This window comes from Cornus florida, unplaced genomic scaffold (assembly GCF_030987335.1).
Source record: "Cornus florida cultivar Cherokee Brave unplaced genomic scaffold, ASM3098733v1 CherokeeBrave_3.0.0_Hap2_Chr11, whole genome shotgun sequence".
NCBI lineage: Eukaryota > Viridiplantae > Streptophyta > Magnoliopsida > Cornales > Cornaceae > Cornus > Cornus florida.
Genome location: NW_026775581.1, coordinates 117,523,444 through 117,542,349, shown reverse-complemented (window position 1 = coordinate 117,542,349; position 18,906 = coordinate 117,523,444). Strand labels below are relative to the sequence as shown.

General features: G+C 33.3%; 2 protein-coding genes across 2 annotated transcripts; both read left to right on the top strand.

Annotated features, from left to right (window-relative positions):
• Positions 1–1,060: 1,060 nt before the first annotated feature.
• LOC132285716 (U-box domain-containing protein 16) lies at positions 1,061–3,463 on the top strand. The gene has a single exon (XM_059787911.1). It carries the CDS (start codon positions 1,270–1,272, stop codon positions 3,286–3,288), a length of 2,019 nt encoding a protein of 672 aa, XP_059643894.1. The 5' UTR covers positions 1,061–1,269; the 3' UTR covers positions 3,289–3,463.
• A 1,701-nt stretch (positions 3,464–5,164) lies between these two features.
• Positions 5,165–6,644, top strand: LOC132283888 (transcription repressor OFP1-like). Its single transcript, XM_059785927.1, has one exon. It carries the CDS (start codon positions 5,411–5,413, stop codon positions 6,485–6,487), a length of 1,077 nt encoding a protein of 358 aa, XP_059641910.1. The 5' UTR covers positions 5,165–5,410; the 3' UTR covers positions 6,488–6,644.
• Positions 6,645–18,906: the final 12,262 nt, after the last annotated feature.

Sequence of the window (18,906 nt, the reverse complement as noted above, 5' to 3'; positions counted from 1 at the left end):
CCAAGGGTAAAATCGGTATGAGGCCTTTTGGGGTAAAGCCCAAGGGTAAAATCGTGCGGGCTCCGGCACAAAGCGGACCATATCATATAATTAATTACAAAATTAATTCCCATTTCATATATCATTCTGGGCCAAAAAAATAAATTAATCATGATATAATATCACACATTCAATATCTCAAAGAGAGTTTAATTTTCCTTTCCAAATTTAAGTATCAATTTGAGGTAATACATTGATTATTTGATTAACTATCCAATAAAAAATTTAGTTTATGCCAATTAGAGAAATACAAAAGACATTTGGCGCAAGCTTTCCTAGTGAAGGATAAACGCGTCAATATGATACTTTTCATATTGGAAACCCAAAGGAAAGGTCAATTACGTGCTTAAAACAACTCTAGGCATATTTATTGGACATTTCAATATTGGTTACTTCCAAGTATCAACTTCTTTCCTTAGCCACTTTTGGTCACGTTTGGTGTTCCTTCAGGTCGGTGTATGTATGTACACCGCTCAATCAATTATATACGTGTGGCGTAATGTAATATGTATGCAGCAGCTGTAAAGATAAAAAGGGCGCGAATAAATAAAAGGTCATCAGGATGGGCAAGAAAACCAGGTTGTATTTTGTTGAAAATAATTTAAATTATCAATACAACCCCAGTCCACAGACTCCACACCATATCAAACCAAATCAACTGTTCATTAAATAAAACAATATATATATATATATATATAAATAAATGCATGACAGCTCATGTAATTATCTACTCCTTTAAGTAGATATGTACAAAGTTTTAACATATGCCCCTCTCACCAGCCGGCGGCGGTTAAAACAAACCCATCAATCGTCAGATAGTGATTCAGTTATTTCATCTAAATTTCAGGCGCAATAGTCAAATTGAATCTTTAACTTTATGTTTCATAATTAAATAAATAATTTTCAAATAGATATGTATGTTTAATTATGTATATGTCATTGCATTACACATGCCTATATATATATAATTATATATTATTCTTGCCGCGTACAAAACCTGCCAAATCAAGCTATATATATAATTAAATATATGTATAAAACAACTTTATTTGAAAAAGAAAAAAGAGAAACTAACCCAACAACAGCTTGTGACAACTGGTTTGTGATCATTTGATTCATTTCATTGTTTCTCCTTTGCTTCATTTAGAGACTTGGCGAATTCAGATTGTTTTGACCCATTTTTTTTTATACTTTGAATCTAAGAATCAATTTGTGGATCTGTGTTCATTGATGGCGGTGTCACCTCAGGTTTTCCCGCCAAGGAAGCGCCGGCCGTCGGCCGGATCTTTCATACCGCCGAACCTCTCCGACCGGAAACTGCTTCAATCTCTCTTGCTGATTTCTCGAGAGGTCTCATCTCTACCAACTCTTCAACCACTCCTCAAGCGCAATTCGTGTTCGATCATTAGAAAAACCAAGCTTCTCGCAATCTTATTCGAAGAGCTACTTCGCAATATGACAACCAGATTTACAACTTCAATTCGCTTGTGCTTTGAAGAACTGTACATAGTTTTGCAGAGAATCAAAACTTTGATCGAAGATTGCTCTAACGGAAGCAAGATGTGGCTTCTCATGCAAATCGAATCGGTCTCCAACACTTTTCACGAGGTGAATGTAGATTTGTCGACTCTGTTAGATATTTTTCCGGCGAAGGATATGAATTTGAACGAAGATGTTGCAGAATTGGTGGTTTTAATCAGAAAGCAGTGCTCGGAGACACAGACTTTTGTAGATCCTATTGATGAAAATCTAAGGCGTGAGGTATTGAAAATGCTCGATCTGATCAAGAGAGAGATTGTTCCCGAGCATTGGAAGCTATCAGAGATCTTCGATCAGTTACATTTACGCGATTCAACTAGTTGCAGAGACGAAATTGAGCGTCTCGAAGACGAAGTTCAAAATCAAACAGATGAGAAATCGAAAGCTGATGTGATCGCGTTGATCGGAATAGTTCGTTACGCGAAATGCGTATTGTACGGAGCATCAACGCCGAGAGCCACCAGCCAGCGACGGAAATCGGTGGGCGACGTCAATTTCCCGGCGGACTTCCGGTGTCCGATATCGCTCGACTTGATGCGTGATCCAGTAGTTGTATCAACAGGACAAACATACGATCGAGCCTCCATCAACCTCTGGATCGAATCAGGACACAACACGTGTCCCAAAACAGGTCAGAAGCTGACCCACACAGATCTTATCGCAAACCACGCGTTGAAAAACTTGATCGCCATTTGGTGCCGCGAGCAGAGAATTCCGTTCGAAACAACCGCCACAAACGACCGGAAAACGAACGGCGTTTTGATGAATAAGACGGCGTTAGAGGCCACGAAGATGACTGTGTCGTTTCTGATAAACAAGCTAACGGTGTCACAATCAACGGAAACGGCAAATCGCGTCGTTCACGAGCTTCGGGCTCTGGCTAAGTCAGACTCGGACAGCCGAGGCTTCATCGGCGAAGCTGGAGCCTTACCTCTCCTCGCAAAATTTCTAGGCTCGGATCAACCGAACCTCCAGCTAAACGCGATCACGACAATCCTCAACCTATCAATACTCGAAGCGAACAAAACGAAGATAATGGAGATTGACGGAGTTTTAAACGGCGTTACTGAGGTGCTACGATCAGGTGCCACGTGGGACGCAAAAGGAAATGCAGCGGCAACGATATTCAGCTTGACCAGTGTACACGCTAATCGAAAGAAGCTTGGGCGAAAGACACGTGTCATTAAGGGATTAGTGGATTTGGCCAAAGAGGGTCCAATTGGATCAAAGAGAGATGCTTTGATGGCAATGCTGGGATTGGCGGGTGATAGAGAGACGGTTGCGAAGTTAGTTGAGAGTGGAATGGTGGAGATAGTGAGTGAAGTGATGGATGAGATAGCGGAAGAGGCTGTGACCATTCTTGAATTGATGGTGAAGAGAGGTGGATTAGTGGCTGTAGCTGCAGCTTACCATTTGATCAAGAAATTGACATTGGTATTGAGGGATGGGACGGAGAGAGCTCAAGAGAGTGCGGCGGCGACACTTGTGACTATATGCCGGAAAGGGGGTTCCGAGGCAGTGGCAGAGCTGGCCTCAATTTCGGGCATCGAGAGAGTGGTATGGGAAGTCACTGGAACGGGTACTGGGAGAGCTCGGAGAAAGGCGGCGTCACTCCTGAGGATTCTCCGGCGGTGGGCTGCTGGATTGGTGGATGGCAATGTAGCTCATGGGTACACCACAATGTCAACTAGGATAGTTTTGCCTGCTTAACCTTTGCTTTGTTTTATTATTATTATTTTTTTACCCTTTCTTTAATTTGTAAATCTTTCCCGTAATTTGACATTTTTTCTTGTCTAGTTCATCCCAATTGTAATACGCCTTTATAGATTATTAATTCATTTGATTTCTTAAAGGCCATGCAATAAAGATTCATTTGTTTTTCTTATGTTTTGGTGAGCCCAGACCGAAAATGTGACAGGCTCAATGAGATTATGTTATCTTCAAATTTCTGAATCTGCACAGTTTCAGATAACATATGTGTTAAGCTTCTTAAATTTTACCAATGACAATGGTTTATTTTCAATACTAAGGAATGTTGAGATGTGAGAGATCGAACCTAATTCTATTCAGGGAATAGATAATGGTAATGATGAATTACAATTAGGTTGATTTTTAAAAAGATGTTTCTACATGTGAATTGCCCATGTAACAGGATTTTACAACTCAATCCGCACTTATTTTGATACGAAAATATGTCAATTATATTTTACATCTCACACTACCAGACTAAACACCAAGCCCAGCCCTCCCACTAAGTTAGCGGGCTTGATAATGTCGGTCCAAGAGACATCTTGGGCTGGTCCAAAATAGTGATACCTTTATGTCTAGTATCAGACCACAGAAATTGGCATCCAGAGTATGGGGCCAATCTACCCTTTTACACCCATACATGTACTACATAAATATCACAAGCTTTCTGGCTAGCCAAACACCATGTGTTGTATGCCTTGGCTAAATTCATCATCTCCACACTGAATGGTGGAGACAGATATAATTTATCATGAGCAGAGTATGGTGCAGACAAAAATTCTTTTTATCTATTAGATGAAATAACAAGGAAGACAAGCGGACGTGACAATTTATTTGGTCCCCATTGTATACATATTGTTCGCCAGAGTTGAAACATATGCATCAACTACTAGACCCTTCCTTCACTTTCCTAGGGACCAGTTGGCCGTGCATACCATGCTAAATCCTTTCTGTGGTTCAATTTCTGCAACAAATCGTCGTCTCATACAACAAAATGTTAATGTCAAATCGTGTGCTCTGAGTATTTGATGGATCGAACCATCTTGTTTATACATCACTTTGGACAAGATCCATCACTATCAGTAATATTGGATACGAGAATAATTGTCTTACCACATAGTATATGAAGTTATAATCGACACATGCAGAAAATAAACCACTGTGTGAAAATGAGATCACATTCTTGTAGGTATGGACTTCGTATTTATGTACTGTAATTTTTATTTATTTTCGTGTGGTGTCTGAAGAAAATCTAAAAATAAATAAGGAAAAGATGAAAGGGATTAGTAACAATTAATTTGTGGGGCTCCCGCTTAATGCAAATCACTAGAGAAGCTGAATGTGGGGGCATGTTTGGAAGCACCTATAAAAAAACGGTGAAGAGGGCTTGCCAAAGCAGAGGGAGAGTAAGGGACGTAACTTACTAGGATCAAGGAGGCCCCCCTCTCTCTCTCTCTCTACTGTAGTGTTCCATCAAAATAAAGTTTATATGTATGAGGTGGGCCCACCTATCTAAGGGCTAGCATGGGAGCCACCAGGGACAAAATAGTTGGGAATGAAAGGAAGAACCCCTCAAATATGAAAGCATTGAAAGTGAGGGCTAAACAGACAATGAGTGAGAGAATCATTGGTGATAAAAAAAAGTTTTCTACTTTTTTTATTATTATTATTATTATTGTTTTTATGAATTCAACATATAAGTAATCACAATAAGAGAACAAAATTTAAAACTATATACTCATCTATTAAACACAGTATAATCATAATTAGAAAACAAAATGTCTCTATGATCAAATTTCGTAAGAAATAAAGATTTTCTGTTTGAGCAGCTCACATGATGAATAATTAGGCACCAAAGCTAAGCAAAAGCCTTTCTCCTATTCCACCTGCTTTGTGCTAATCTTTTCTTCCTGTGTGGACCCCATTCTTAGCCCACTCCAAGGTCTTTCTCTATTTATTTTCCACACACATCCCAAAAGCCATAAAATAAAATAAAGAAAAAAAAAAAAAAAAGGAGAGACAAAGAGCTTCTACATTCTACATTTCATCTCTCTCAAAGAGAAATCAAAGAGAGGTGTTTGAGATGGGAAACCACAAGTTTAGGTTATCAGATATGCTACCAAATGCTTGGTTTTACAAGCTGAAAGACATGGGAAGAACCAGAAACCACAACACAACTCTCCCCACAAAGAAAAAACCACCACTTTCCTCATCACGACCAACCAAACCAAAGCAGCCAAGCCTCTCCCAACAAAGAAAGTCCTATTACTTCACAAGAGACCTCTCTCCACCACCACCACCACCACCGCCACAACCACCACTTCCTGACACAACATCCTATCACAATTCACCTCCAGACCCAAAAATCTTTGAAACCCATTTCCAAGAACCATCTAGAAAATCATCCAACAGGAGGCGCAGTAGCACCAGGAGAAAAAGAACCTCTCCCAGGCTTGTCACCTCCTCTGTCTCCGCCGTCTGCAACTGCCGAACCTCCCTCGAATCCGTCTGGACTAAGCCGGATTCGACGCCCGAAGACTACCCAAACTCTCCTGTTTACAGCTCCTCAGACATTGAATCATTGCTACCTGAATTTGGCTCTGACAACAAAACCAACAGTGACATAGTCATCGACATTGATAACAACTCATTCAATACAAAATCTGATTCAATCAATGTGATTGATGTTCTTGAACTCCCCCCAATCATAACCAAGAAGAGAGCAACTGAATTGGTCGATAAAAAGAGCAACGAAGCAACCAAATTGGGAAGGAGCTCATTTAGTAGCACTACTTCCAAGGAAGTGAAGACTAGTCCTGTTAGAAGATTTTCATCAGTGACTTCACCGGGAGTCAGACTTCGGACGAATTCTCCGAGAATCGTGAACCGGAGGATACAGGGTCATGGCCGGAAGAGCGTGTCCAACTCCCGGAGGAGCCTGTCGGAGACCTTCGCCGTGGTGAAGTCCTCGAGTGACCCACAGAGAGACTTCAGGGACTCAATGGTGGAGGTGATTCTGGAGAACAATCTCAGGGCATCAAAGGACTTGGAAGAGCTCTTGGCGTGTTATCTTTCACTCAATTCAGATGTATATCATGATCTCATCGTCAAGGTGTTCAAGCAAATCTGGTTTGATCTTAGTGACACCCAGTTGAAATAAATTCTGCTACAATTGTAATATATATATATTTTCTTTTTTCTTAGATAAAACTTTGATGCCACAAAGTTCTGTAATAAAAGTTTTTTAGTTTGTCAGATTAGTCTTTTGTATCTGCAGTAGTATATAATAATCCGAGATTATATGGATTTTAGTGAAATTTATTCATGCTGAAATAGGAAGATAGATTGAAAACACAGAGAAATTTCTAGGAGTACTTTAAATTTGTCTATACTTGTATTGTTGAAGTGTCTTGTTCATTATTGGTATATGCTTGAATCAATCAAGTTTTGACAATTTGTACCGTTTAGTTTGTTTATAACTAAAAGAGTCAGAATAGAATTTTTGTACCGAATTTTTCAGTTGGGAAAAATAGGTATGTTTTTGTAAATAATTGCCATATAATACTCCAATTTTGTTGAGGCAAATTTATTTATTTTTATTTTTTTTAATATATGAGAGTTTGAATCCTCGACCTCCTCTTTTGTGAGAGGAAGTACCGTTAAACCTATTATATTTGTTTATCTGAATATAAAAAGAACTAGAATTTATAGAGTTTTATATTTGTTCACCTGAGTACAAAAGTTATTAAAAATTGTTGGGTTGTATTTTCTGTTTACGTAGCATTTACTCTATAATTACTCTTTCACTAGGAACTTTTTATAGAAGTCAAGTAAATATGGTGCATATATGATAACCTCCAGTTGTACTTGCTGACCCAATTGATATGGTGTCATAATTAACCAACCTAGCTCCATCAAGTTGAATGACAAAATAGGATTTTGTGTAGCTAAAATGCAGATGATTTGTAATTAATTTGCTTAGTATTTATTTTTGAATGCCTAGATTCCACCGACTTCATATTATTTATAAACCCCTTTTGTAATTGTAACTTAAGAATTATCAACCACTTATTATGCCGGTGAAACCACAAAAAAAAAAAAAAAAAAAAAAAAAAAAAAAAAAAAAAACTAATCCTTCAAGCTTTATAAAAGTGATTATTACTTACAAATAGTATTAATGATCCATATTTACTATTTGATGGAGTCAAAATCTTATAGTTTCAAAAAAATAAAAACATGAAAAAACACTGTTTACCCTCACAGACATACTACATTTAGGCATATAGGTACCACTTTTTATGTCTGAACACTGTTTACCCTCACAGATATACCACATTTAGGCATATAGGTACCACTTTTTATGTATGCAGATATCATTTTTTTTGCTACACAAAAAAGTAGTATCTATGTGCACAAAAAGTGATACTTATGTAAATAAAAATGGTACTTCTATGCCCAAAATAAAAGTAGTACCTCTATGTTCAAAATAAAAGTGTTACCTATGTGCCTAAAAGTGATACATATGAGAGAGTGAATGATGTGTTTTCATGTTCACGTCAGTATTTTAGTCAATTTTATTTTTTCATAACTATGAAATTTTAATTCTATCTAATAATAAATATGAGTCATTAGTATCATTTATACGCAATAATCCCATCATAAAAAGCTAAAGTGTGACAAAGTAGGAACCAATCAAATAGTTTATAACTGTCCTAATCGTTTTATGCCATCTTTGTCTGATTTTCAAGGCAATGGATATGTTTTGGGACTTATAAATAGCCCAACAATGACCCTCGTCCCTATTTGAAAAGGATAGAGTCTATGTGATTAAGGTGTTAAACTCAATAATACTCATCAGACGAGACCATTTATTATTATTATTTTCTTTGCTAACCAAATAAAAGATCCCACTTTCAAAAATTGAAAAACAGGGAATGCTAAAATTGGGTTTGGCTTTTTCCTGTGCAGACTGCAGACAAACTTATTCAAAAACAAGTCACTAGTCTGAGCAAAAACCAACATGAATATAGTGAATCTTATCTTTTCCATAGTTTCATGAAAGTGGCTCTCAAATAATTTAAACAGTAGAAATGTGCACTCATTTATATGAAAATAGGGTTTGTCTTGACTCTGCCTTCTTACATGGTTCCTTTGGAAGAGAGGCTTTGTCCATGCCCTGCGACCGAATAGTATCAAAGATACTGATTTCACACCATGCTTCATAAAGGGTGCTTCCATTTGCAACCCTCTCTGTCTTCCTGTGCCTAAAGACACCAAAACACACACACACACACACACACACACACTCTCTCTCTCTGAATTTATGTATTTTCCTAATTACAAAATTTGTTTGAAAAATAGGCCAAACAACTACTAAAGCCTATATAATATATAGGGTCCAAAAAGTTCAATTTGCTGACAATTTCTTCTACAAAAGAAGATAACCCTTGGAGGACAAAGTTCAGTTCGTAATCCATCTTCACAATTTCAGACGGTCACTTTCTTTCTCTCGGCACTATATTCAGCTTTAAGTACTACTCACCCATCTCTACCTGAATCTGATACTGAAAAGTTGCAATTCAAACAGTAAAAAAGCTGTGCACAGGATTCAAAATAAAAACACTACTATATTTAAAATAAAATATAACCTTTTTGATTTAAATATTATAAGTTATGGGGTCAAATTGCTAAAGCTTTGATGGGTCATAAAGAAGCTTTTACAATTTCATATCTTGCCTAAAATCTTGAGCGTGAATACATAAAAGCAAAAGTAGGTAATTACTTGGAAGATTAAAATAAAAAAAAGTTGTGTTGAGCAAATTTTCAAACCATGGTTACAGTACAATTATGTATGACACATCTCTTAAATGTTTGTCTCTCTCATAATTGTAGGGGTAAAAAGTTGCTGCTAATATTTGAAAAGCAAGCACTGAAAGTCGGTGTCTTCTCTTTATACGACAAGTAGTAAATATAGTATAATACTAATTTGAATGATTTAGTTTGCCATAACCCAAGTGAAATGGGAAATTTGAATATATATATATATATATATTAAATTAGAGTAAATAGTTTCTGATACACTTTCTATAACATTAATGTTGGTAAATTTGGAGTTAATTGGTAAGGCGTGTTTGGTCTACGAAATCACATGTTTTTGTTTGAATAATTAAAGAACTTGAAGATCAACATACCCAAATTCTTAAATATATCACTCGAAGATGTGAACTTTGAAGGGAAGTTCTCTATATTTTTTTTGGACTTTTTGACGTTTTGTTTACTCCGAATGTACATAATCACTTATAAATCATATGCATTATTTAGATTTCGATTTCACCTTCGCCGAGACTGGAAGCAAAGACCTAAGGAGAGTACTCCAAAAGTTCTTTCCAGCCAATTGTTGTATATGCGGCTCTAATTTTTGTTGTTTTCTCTCCCTATATGTATTTATATATCATGCGTATATATACATATATATATATATATATATTGATTTGTTCTATAATTTAGTGATCACTGAAACTTCTTGAAATCTTATGCACTTCAAAATGGGAAAGCGCCATTTATAATCTACTAATCTTTTGCTCTGTGGGGTGGATATGAAAGTTCGTGCAATTTATTCCCCCTTCTCCCAATATATATATATATATATATATAACATTATAATTTTAAAACACATACTAGTATTATTTTGTGATTGTTTGTGTCCATGTATCATAACTATTCCTTTTGTTTCAAAAATAATGTCTTTTTTAGAGAATAGTAACTCAAGGGAAACTCTTTTTAGAACAAACTACATAAAGAATATAATACATATGAGATAATTTATTCACCACTGAATCATATTCAAAAGGGCTTTTTGGCCGCATTATCTGTTGATCTCCACACAATTTCCAAATTATCATTCTCAATCAAATCACCTAACACAAATCATCAAGATTAATGATTAACTAAAATCCAAACCACATATATCATTGACTAATGATTAATGGGCTAACTAAAACATATGATTTGAGCACCAAAACTGTCCATAGATTCACTCCAAATCATGAGTCGAATTCATTTTTTTATATATATACATCTTATTTAAGGATAATAATTTTAGGATATCTTTTTCTATTTATTTTTTCTCACTAAATATGATAACAAACAGTATAAAAGTTGTCTAAAATCCTTCTAAAAAAGGAAATATAATTGTCTTGCTTTATTAAAGTAGTGTTGGAGATTTCGAGAGATCATGACGCCCACAGAGAATGGGATATGAACTTTGCAACCAATTGATATAGACAAGTTGACAGAAATTTAGTAAAAGATTAAATGCAATTCATATATGGTCCATAAACTAGCCAATACAAAGACAAAAAGCAACTGATTTTCTTCTTATTTTATTTCCATTTTTTTTTGGCTTCAACCATAACAACATTGATTACAAAACAAGAAAAAGATTTGATATAGCGTGCACGAGAAAGGAGTTCGTGTATTTGCAGATTTTTTATGTAAGACTTTAGTTATTGGTCGTATATGAGAAGACACTATATATCATGTACAATAAAATCAAAATTTATTAACTGACTTAGAATCATTTTTTATTTTCTTGAAGTTAAAGATGTATCCATACACCAACCGTTGTTTCTTTGGACTGAAATTCTTTATCTTTTATTATATTTTAGTATTACTATTTACTAAATAACACATTTACTTTATCTTTGAGATAGTATTAGAGATAAATTAATATGGATGATCTTAAAGGGTTTGATCTCCAAGTGTGCGTTTATGAATACGTGTGAGTATTTATATTGGAACCACATATATATATATATATATATATGAGGAAGACATAGTCAAACAAAGAATATATGATTCTTTTAACTTAAAAAAAAAAGAAGACAGAATATATGACCTGACCACCAGCATAAAGCGCAAATTTTGGGTCTGGTTTGAAATTTCAAGTGTGAAACCATGACGAAACCAGGCCTATTTGAAATACACACACAGACACACAATATTCAATCATATCTTACCATTAAGTATTGCAAGTAGTAACTTGCTTAATTTGTTTTTGGGTTAAAATCATAAAATTTTCACTATCTTTAAATTTTGATAATAAAATTTAAACTTGTTTCAAAAAATTTTTACACTTTTAAAAAGTGATCATATTGCTCCAATATTCAGATCCGACCTATTAATCGGGCTATGAAATGATACATTTAACCTTACTATTAAATATTAAATTAAAAATTATTCTTTAAAATTATAAAAAATTATGTTTTAGAGAGAATGGGGTGAGATAATAAGATCACTTTTTAAAAGTGTAAGAGTTTTATAAAATAAGTTAGAATTTTGTGATCAAAATTTAAAAGTACCGAAAATTTTATGATTTTAACAATATGTATAGTAACCATTGAAAAAGTGATGTGAGTTCATCAAAACAAATGTTTATCTTTACATTTTTTGTCTGTGTCAAAATAAATGTTCTATTTGAAATGTCAAAGTATTATTTCTTACATCATTACTAATTTGACCTTCTTGCATTAAATTTATAAAAAGTAAACAATCACGTACATATGAAGATAATTTATTCACTACCAATACAATAATAATAACAAAAAAAACACTAAAACTTATCATCTTAAAAAGTTAGATTTCCACAATCATCGTTAGATTTCCACATCATGGTACATGCATTGTCCTCTTTTAAACCGAATCACTTATTGTAACTCTAATACTATAGACCCCTTGCCATGGAGTGGAGCTTTATAGTCTCTACACATTGTCCTCATTTAAATTATTTCCTTTTTAAATTTCCAAACATGTCTTTAATGTAAACATTTATAATTAGAAAAATGATAAATATCATGAAGTGATTTTTAAGAATATATTTTTTGAAGAAAATTTTCAAGAATAAGTTTTTTTAGTTTGATTTTAGAATGAACATGAATTTTGCACTAAAACTAAGGCAAAATGCCAAAAAAAAAAAAAAAAAAATCCCTGGAGTATCATCAAATGAGCACAATATCTCCATGTCCTATAGTTTCAAAAGTGAACAATTTGCTCCCTTGCATTTTACCTCTAGCCACTTTCTTTTCATATTATGATGTACATGATTGATACTTTTTTATTAATCCCGAAAGTACCCTCCAATATGACCATTATACCTCATCTTCCTAGAAAAATGTTTTTGCATTCCTTTGTTTCCAATCAAACATATTTTTACTCTTTCCTTTTCATTTGCATCTACTCTCTCCGTCTAAGGTTAATTCATATATATATATATATATATATATATATATATATATATATATATATATATATATATGTATGTATGTATATGTATTTTATTCTAATAAGTAGTAATATACTCCGTTTGTCTCAATTTAGATGTCGCTTTTGGGGAGTAAGAATTTTTAAGGGGACATGTAGGGCATGCCTTGTCTCCCTGAAAAGTTACTAATTTGCCCTTCTAAAGTTTGAATATTCAAGTTTAAAATTTTAAACTCCAAGGACAGATATGAAAATATGTAAAATATATTGTTTGAAAAAGAAAATTGACAAATATTTTGGGACAGACCAAAAAGGAAAGTATGACATTTTTTTTTGGGACAGAGTGAGTATATAAATTATTGTTGGACCATATATATATGTTCATGTGTATTTCTTTTACTTCTATATTTTCTAACTACTAGAAGAGTTTTGGAAACTAGAATATATCAAATGGTCGGTAATGTAATACAATATAGCTAATGATATAATATAATAATGAAAGATACGTACATAGTTAAAGTCGCTCTTACATATGATTTAAACATGTGGGATTGTTAATCCCTTTTTGGCCTCAAAGCCTTCCTCATTTCTCACCTTAAAACAGTTTTCAATGATTTCATTTGCTTGAAACTTCAATAATTTGCTGGTTAGTTTTGTACTCTGAATAAGTTTTTGTCTTTTCGCTCTCTACTGAACTAGGCCATGAATGCAAATGAGGAAGCGTTACAAAAAAAAAAAATACAGATGAGGAAAAAGTTAACGAACACATGTTCTCCAATTCTGTAGAAAAAAAAAAAAAAAAAAAAAAAAAAAAGGAGTAGGAAACCCATTTGCCCCGATTCACATAAACCAGACAGAGACCAGTATGAGGAGTTACGTACAACATTTAATTCCGTGAATCGGAGGCGAGGCATTGCCCCTCTTTTTGGACCCAATGCTCGCCTCGACTTAGCATGATACTCATTGTGAAGGCCCAAATTTTGAAGAACCCGGTGTGTCAACGAGCAATTCAAAAACTGATCCGATAATGAATCCCAAATGCGTAAGCAATGAAAGAGAAAAGTCTCTAGAGATGAATACCACCTCTAAAACGCCAAAGTCAATTTAATGATCCTCGACAAGGGTTATCTCAAGCATATAGAGAAATGGATAATTAAGTTATAAGAGGTGCACGCCACGCGTGCGGTGTGCGTCCGCAGGTGCCCCTGGTGTCCTCCTTGGTAGCTTCTTAACCCGATTTTGAAACTATCATAACTTTTTCGTCCGGACTCCGAATCAACAATTATTGAATCTAACTTCGTTGGTTTTTCATTGTTCATCAATTTAAGGCCATGTAATACCTTAATTTATTATAGAGGGCATTTAGGATATTTTGTTTTTTATTTTTTTATTAAAAAAAAAGGTAGTTATAAGGGGTAGTGTGGTAAATACACAATGATATCGGTGAAAAATAGTCGGAAGTAAAATGCAAGAGGACAAGTTGCTCACTTTTGAAATTATAATGACTAACTTGTTCAATTTTATGTTACGTGAGTATTAATATGCTCACTTAGTGAAACTTTCAATTTTTTTTTTTTTTTTTTTTTTGGCACTTTTACCTAAAATTTAGATGAAACATTAATTGAATCCGCATTTTGACAGAAATTAATTATACTTTTATTGTTCTCTTTTTCACTACTTTAAAATATTTTTCTTTTCCAAAAAAATTAAACCAATAATAGAACTAGAACACTAAAATAAAAAAAAATAAAAAAAAAAGTGACCAAACAATAGTAGTTTCTTTGACTTTTCTTCTCTCTGGAAGAAAATGATACTTGGGACATGTTAGAGATTGCATATTAGGACAATACCATGGCGGTAGGGAACAAGACAAGGGATCAAGCAGACAAAAAACTACAAACGCACGCACAAGTTAGCTAGATTTTGTTTAGATTTTTGTTGCCATTTCACGTGCACAGCCCGTTCTTCTTTAATTTTCTCTCCAAAAGGTCAGTCAATATGTGACAATTCACATGTTCTTTATTTATAAAATACACACACGCCCAAACTTAAGGGTTTATCTAGTTGAAAAGAATTTGGCTATCGTATATATATAGTGAAATATCTCATATTTCCATATATTAATTTTTTTAAGGATCATACACTGGTATATAATCCTATCTTTACTCGATTTGTATGGATAAGAGTTAATGAGTGAGGAAAACGTGATTATAAATTTAATTAGAAGAATAAGAAGAAAAGTTGTGAAGCATAAATTTAAGAAATTGGAGGGAGTCAATTTAATTTTGTAATTATTATTTTTTTTTTCTTTTTTCTAATTGATATTCACACACTCCCCTTTAAAAAATTATTTACACTTAAAATTAGTCAAACTTTAAACCTAGTGGTTCAGGAAACACCATAGCCAAGTCACTTACCTGCTTAAACGAATCCTTAGGATTAATTTTAATTTTGCACTTAATACATTGAGTATGTGACAAAATCATGTACACTTGATATAATTAAATCTAACTTTTTTGTTTCTGTAAAACCCATGTCAAAGGCAATTTCAATTTCAATTTCAGTGCACTTGTTTTTACAAAGTCTGTCATGAAAAGTAAATGCAAATGAAATGAAAACAGACGGATGCTTCCGGAATTCGAACACCAATTTGCATTGGACCTCATAAATTGGCCTAGAAAGGAACCAGAAAGAGTACTAAACATAGCCTTATTAATTTGATGAAGCATTGCTATATTCATCTTCACAATTATACATATATATATATAAGAACATGTGACTCACTGTCAAAGATGGTGCTCGTATATACATAAGATGGTAAAAATATAAACTAACACATGCACTTGCTGGTTTTTGCAGAAACAATCTTTCAACAATATTAATTGAATTTGATTTTATAAGGTAGGATGGTAGGAAGTGAAGCCCTACCAAACCCTGTACTATTAGATAAAGGCGGTGTAGGGTAGATTAGATTGGCATCTGTAAATTGGCGTTTCTATCCCAACACAGAATCTGCGCAATATGTTGGTGTCGGGTTATTTTTCGCGTGCACATATGTATTCTTTACTTATTTGACTTGGTCTCTTTTTACTGCTCCACCGATCCCTTACTTCAAGTACACGCTTAGCAGTTGATATCAACAATTTCATATAGGAATTTATTCAATAAATGATGATAGATAATTATTCAACTAAAATTATTTTTAACATTACTCATATTACTTTCTATTCAATAATTCTTATCTAAATATTATAAAACCACATGTGATGCAACTTTTTGTCATTCTACAAGTTCATATGAGCTCTCTATTTTCTGACGCTCCTTTGTGTTAAATTAATTTGAGAAACAAACTTGATCATTTGAAAAGATATGAGAATTAATTGTACATTCAAAATTTTATGTCAATTTATTTATAGTGGTCTTTAATCTAACTTTATATTCTCTTTCTTTGGAACAAATTGTGATTAGTTTGTGTTATTTTATTTTAAGGTATACATGTGCATGTATTATATATATAAAAAAAATTAATATATAAATGGTGCATAACAAATTAACAATGGTCTTGCGTGTGCAGACATACACCAACAGCATCATGATTTTATTAGTTTGCGAATCTTGCATGAAGGTTGTTGATACAAGAATGATATTGTACCTTACGACTCTGGTGCTAACTTGTTAGGATGTATGTTTGGTACATGTACTTGGTCGCCTTTTCTTTTCATTTATTCTTCTTCATTTGCCCTTTTCTTCGGCTAATATAAAATATTTTTCTTTTTCTAATCAAGGTTGTTATGGCTAATATAAAATAGGATAAATTGCATTGACACTTTTTGAGATTTCGGTTAATATCACTAAGATGCGAGTCAAAGATTTTTTTTACAATGATATTCCTTATGGTTTCAAATGTCATATTTGTTCCTGATTATTAAATTCAATTAATTTACAAAATATCAGTCATATTAATTGACAAAATTACCCTCATCATTAAGTCTCTTTCTCTACCCTAATCTTTAACTTCTTTAACGCATTGGTCAACGTTACTCAATAGACAGTCAATAACTTTATTTACATTGACACCTTTTAAAGTAAAAAAAATGTGCATTGAATATATATATGTACATATATTCTAACATTCTTATCTGGTTTCTGTTTAATAGACACAGAATGCATTTTGTCCTCTTATGGAATTTCAAAAGTCAATTTATTGATTTGTTTATACTTGCAAAAGTTTTTAGTTGTGCTGTGTTTAACTTTCAAACACTATTTTTAACTTCTCAAACACTTCCTTACCACAAGGAAGAGAAAGCTGAGATAATTACATTTTCAGAAGAATTTTAAACACCTTTACACTTTGATTAAAAAATAATTTTTTAAAAAAAAAAAAAGGAAAGAAAGAAAATGATATGAATTTTTAGAAAATTATTCTTAATTTCCCTTATATTTTATTTGTCTTCCTATTTCTCATCATAACGAATAAGAGTGTGTAGGAAATATTATTATTCATCATTTCTTTTTATAATTTTAAATTTGCATTTAGTGTGAAAAAGAAAGTGACTTTCTAGCAATTTTCATGAAATCCAATTCCATTTAAAAAAATTTTGATTCCAAATACTAGAAATTTCATTTTGAATTCCAAATCCCAGCATTTCAAACACATCCTCCGAAGAATACTATCAACCAAAGCTCAACCTTATGATTTCAAAGTATATCTTTGCAACAATATCATTAATAAATTAATGAAAAATGTTATGTTTAGAAACACTGAATCGATACCGTCAAACATAGAGTTTTATTTTATTTCAATAATAGTTGAAATCCAGCTGTGAAGATAGAAAGTGAAGTAATGTTCAGAACAAGACATGGCAACAAACACATCAAAACTGATGGCAACCTACGTGGTCTTCAAGTATTACACAGTGTCACATTATCACATGTTATGACGTGTCTCGATCTTTTGATAAAAAATGCTCACGTAGAAAGACTAAAATTAAGGATCTTGTCCCTATTGATAAAACTTGATGGTGGTGATAGCTATGAATTGGAGATGAAAGATGGAACAAAGAGAATTTGACTGTTGAGGACATAAGAACCAGTTTGATGCAGCACAGAGTGACGAAGGAGAGGAATAATTCCCCAAGATTGAATGATGCTAAAAGCTTCCTGCCTATTTATACTTCCATGGGACCTGATAAAAAATAAATAAATAAATAAAAAAAGCCATTCCTAGATGCATCAAACAGTCATTACACTCTTTTGAAGTTGTCCCATGGAAACCCTAATATGCTGAATACTCCATCAAGCCAAGTTAATTCCAACCCTGCAGCCAGTGCAATCACCCCAAAAGTCGAGCGGTATGTTTTGAAGTTCCAAATCTAAAAGTTTATCGTGAGTCATTTAGGGCCTGTTTGAATTGTGACTTAGACATCAGTTCTTAAGAACTTAAGAAATAAAAAACTATTTTTAATTAATTATAAAGGACACTTTCTTAAAAACTGACTTTTTTTAGCTGAGATTTTGTAAAATGGTTCTCGAAAAATTGTCAACCAAGTAGATTTTTGTATAACTTTTTGATTTACAGTCCTCTGAAAAATAAAGAACTGTTTTCGAAAAATAGAATCAAACAAATTTCTGTACATTGTCTAGAAGTCGCATTGTTTGTTATGAGACGACTGAATAGTATGTCAAAAAGGTTATCTTTTTCCATAGATATATGGTGAAAAGACTTGGTGGAGGGAAGCGTTGAAGCATGTAGGCAAGGGCCAGACAATAGGCATTGATTAGATCCGCGAATAATTATGGTAGACTTTTGCAAATAAGTTTAGATCTAATTAAAGCTGTTTGATGTTTCAACAAATGATGAAGATTAAAGATAGGGTTGAAATGATAATAATACAATATTTTTGTGATTACTTGTGGATTCTCCGTAATCTAAGGTACTTCTTGTGTGATGTGTAGTGTGAGAAATCTTGATTGATATGTCATTAGATACGAATGGGGTCTTCAACCGTGACAACTAAACTAAACTAATGTCTCTTTTTCTAGGTATCACCTAATTTGGCATCAATGATTAGGGTTGGTACCATCTATAACAATAAATTAATGCTTGTTTAATTATTTTACTCGTGATTAGAATAACCCCTACGTTTTGATTATTAGATATTGACCTTCTGAGAGTTAATGTGATAATATATTAGAATTCTTAAAATTTTAATTTTATTTTTTTAAATAAAAATTTCAAAACTTGACGGAACCGACTAATCATTCAATTTGTCGAGTCCAGTTCCATCGATTATAAATTATTATTATCCTATTTCACATAAC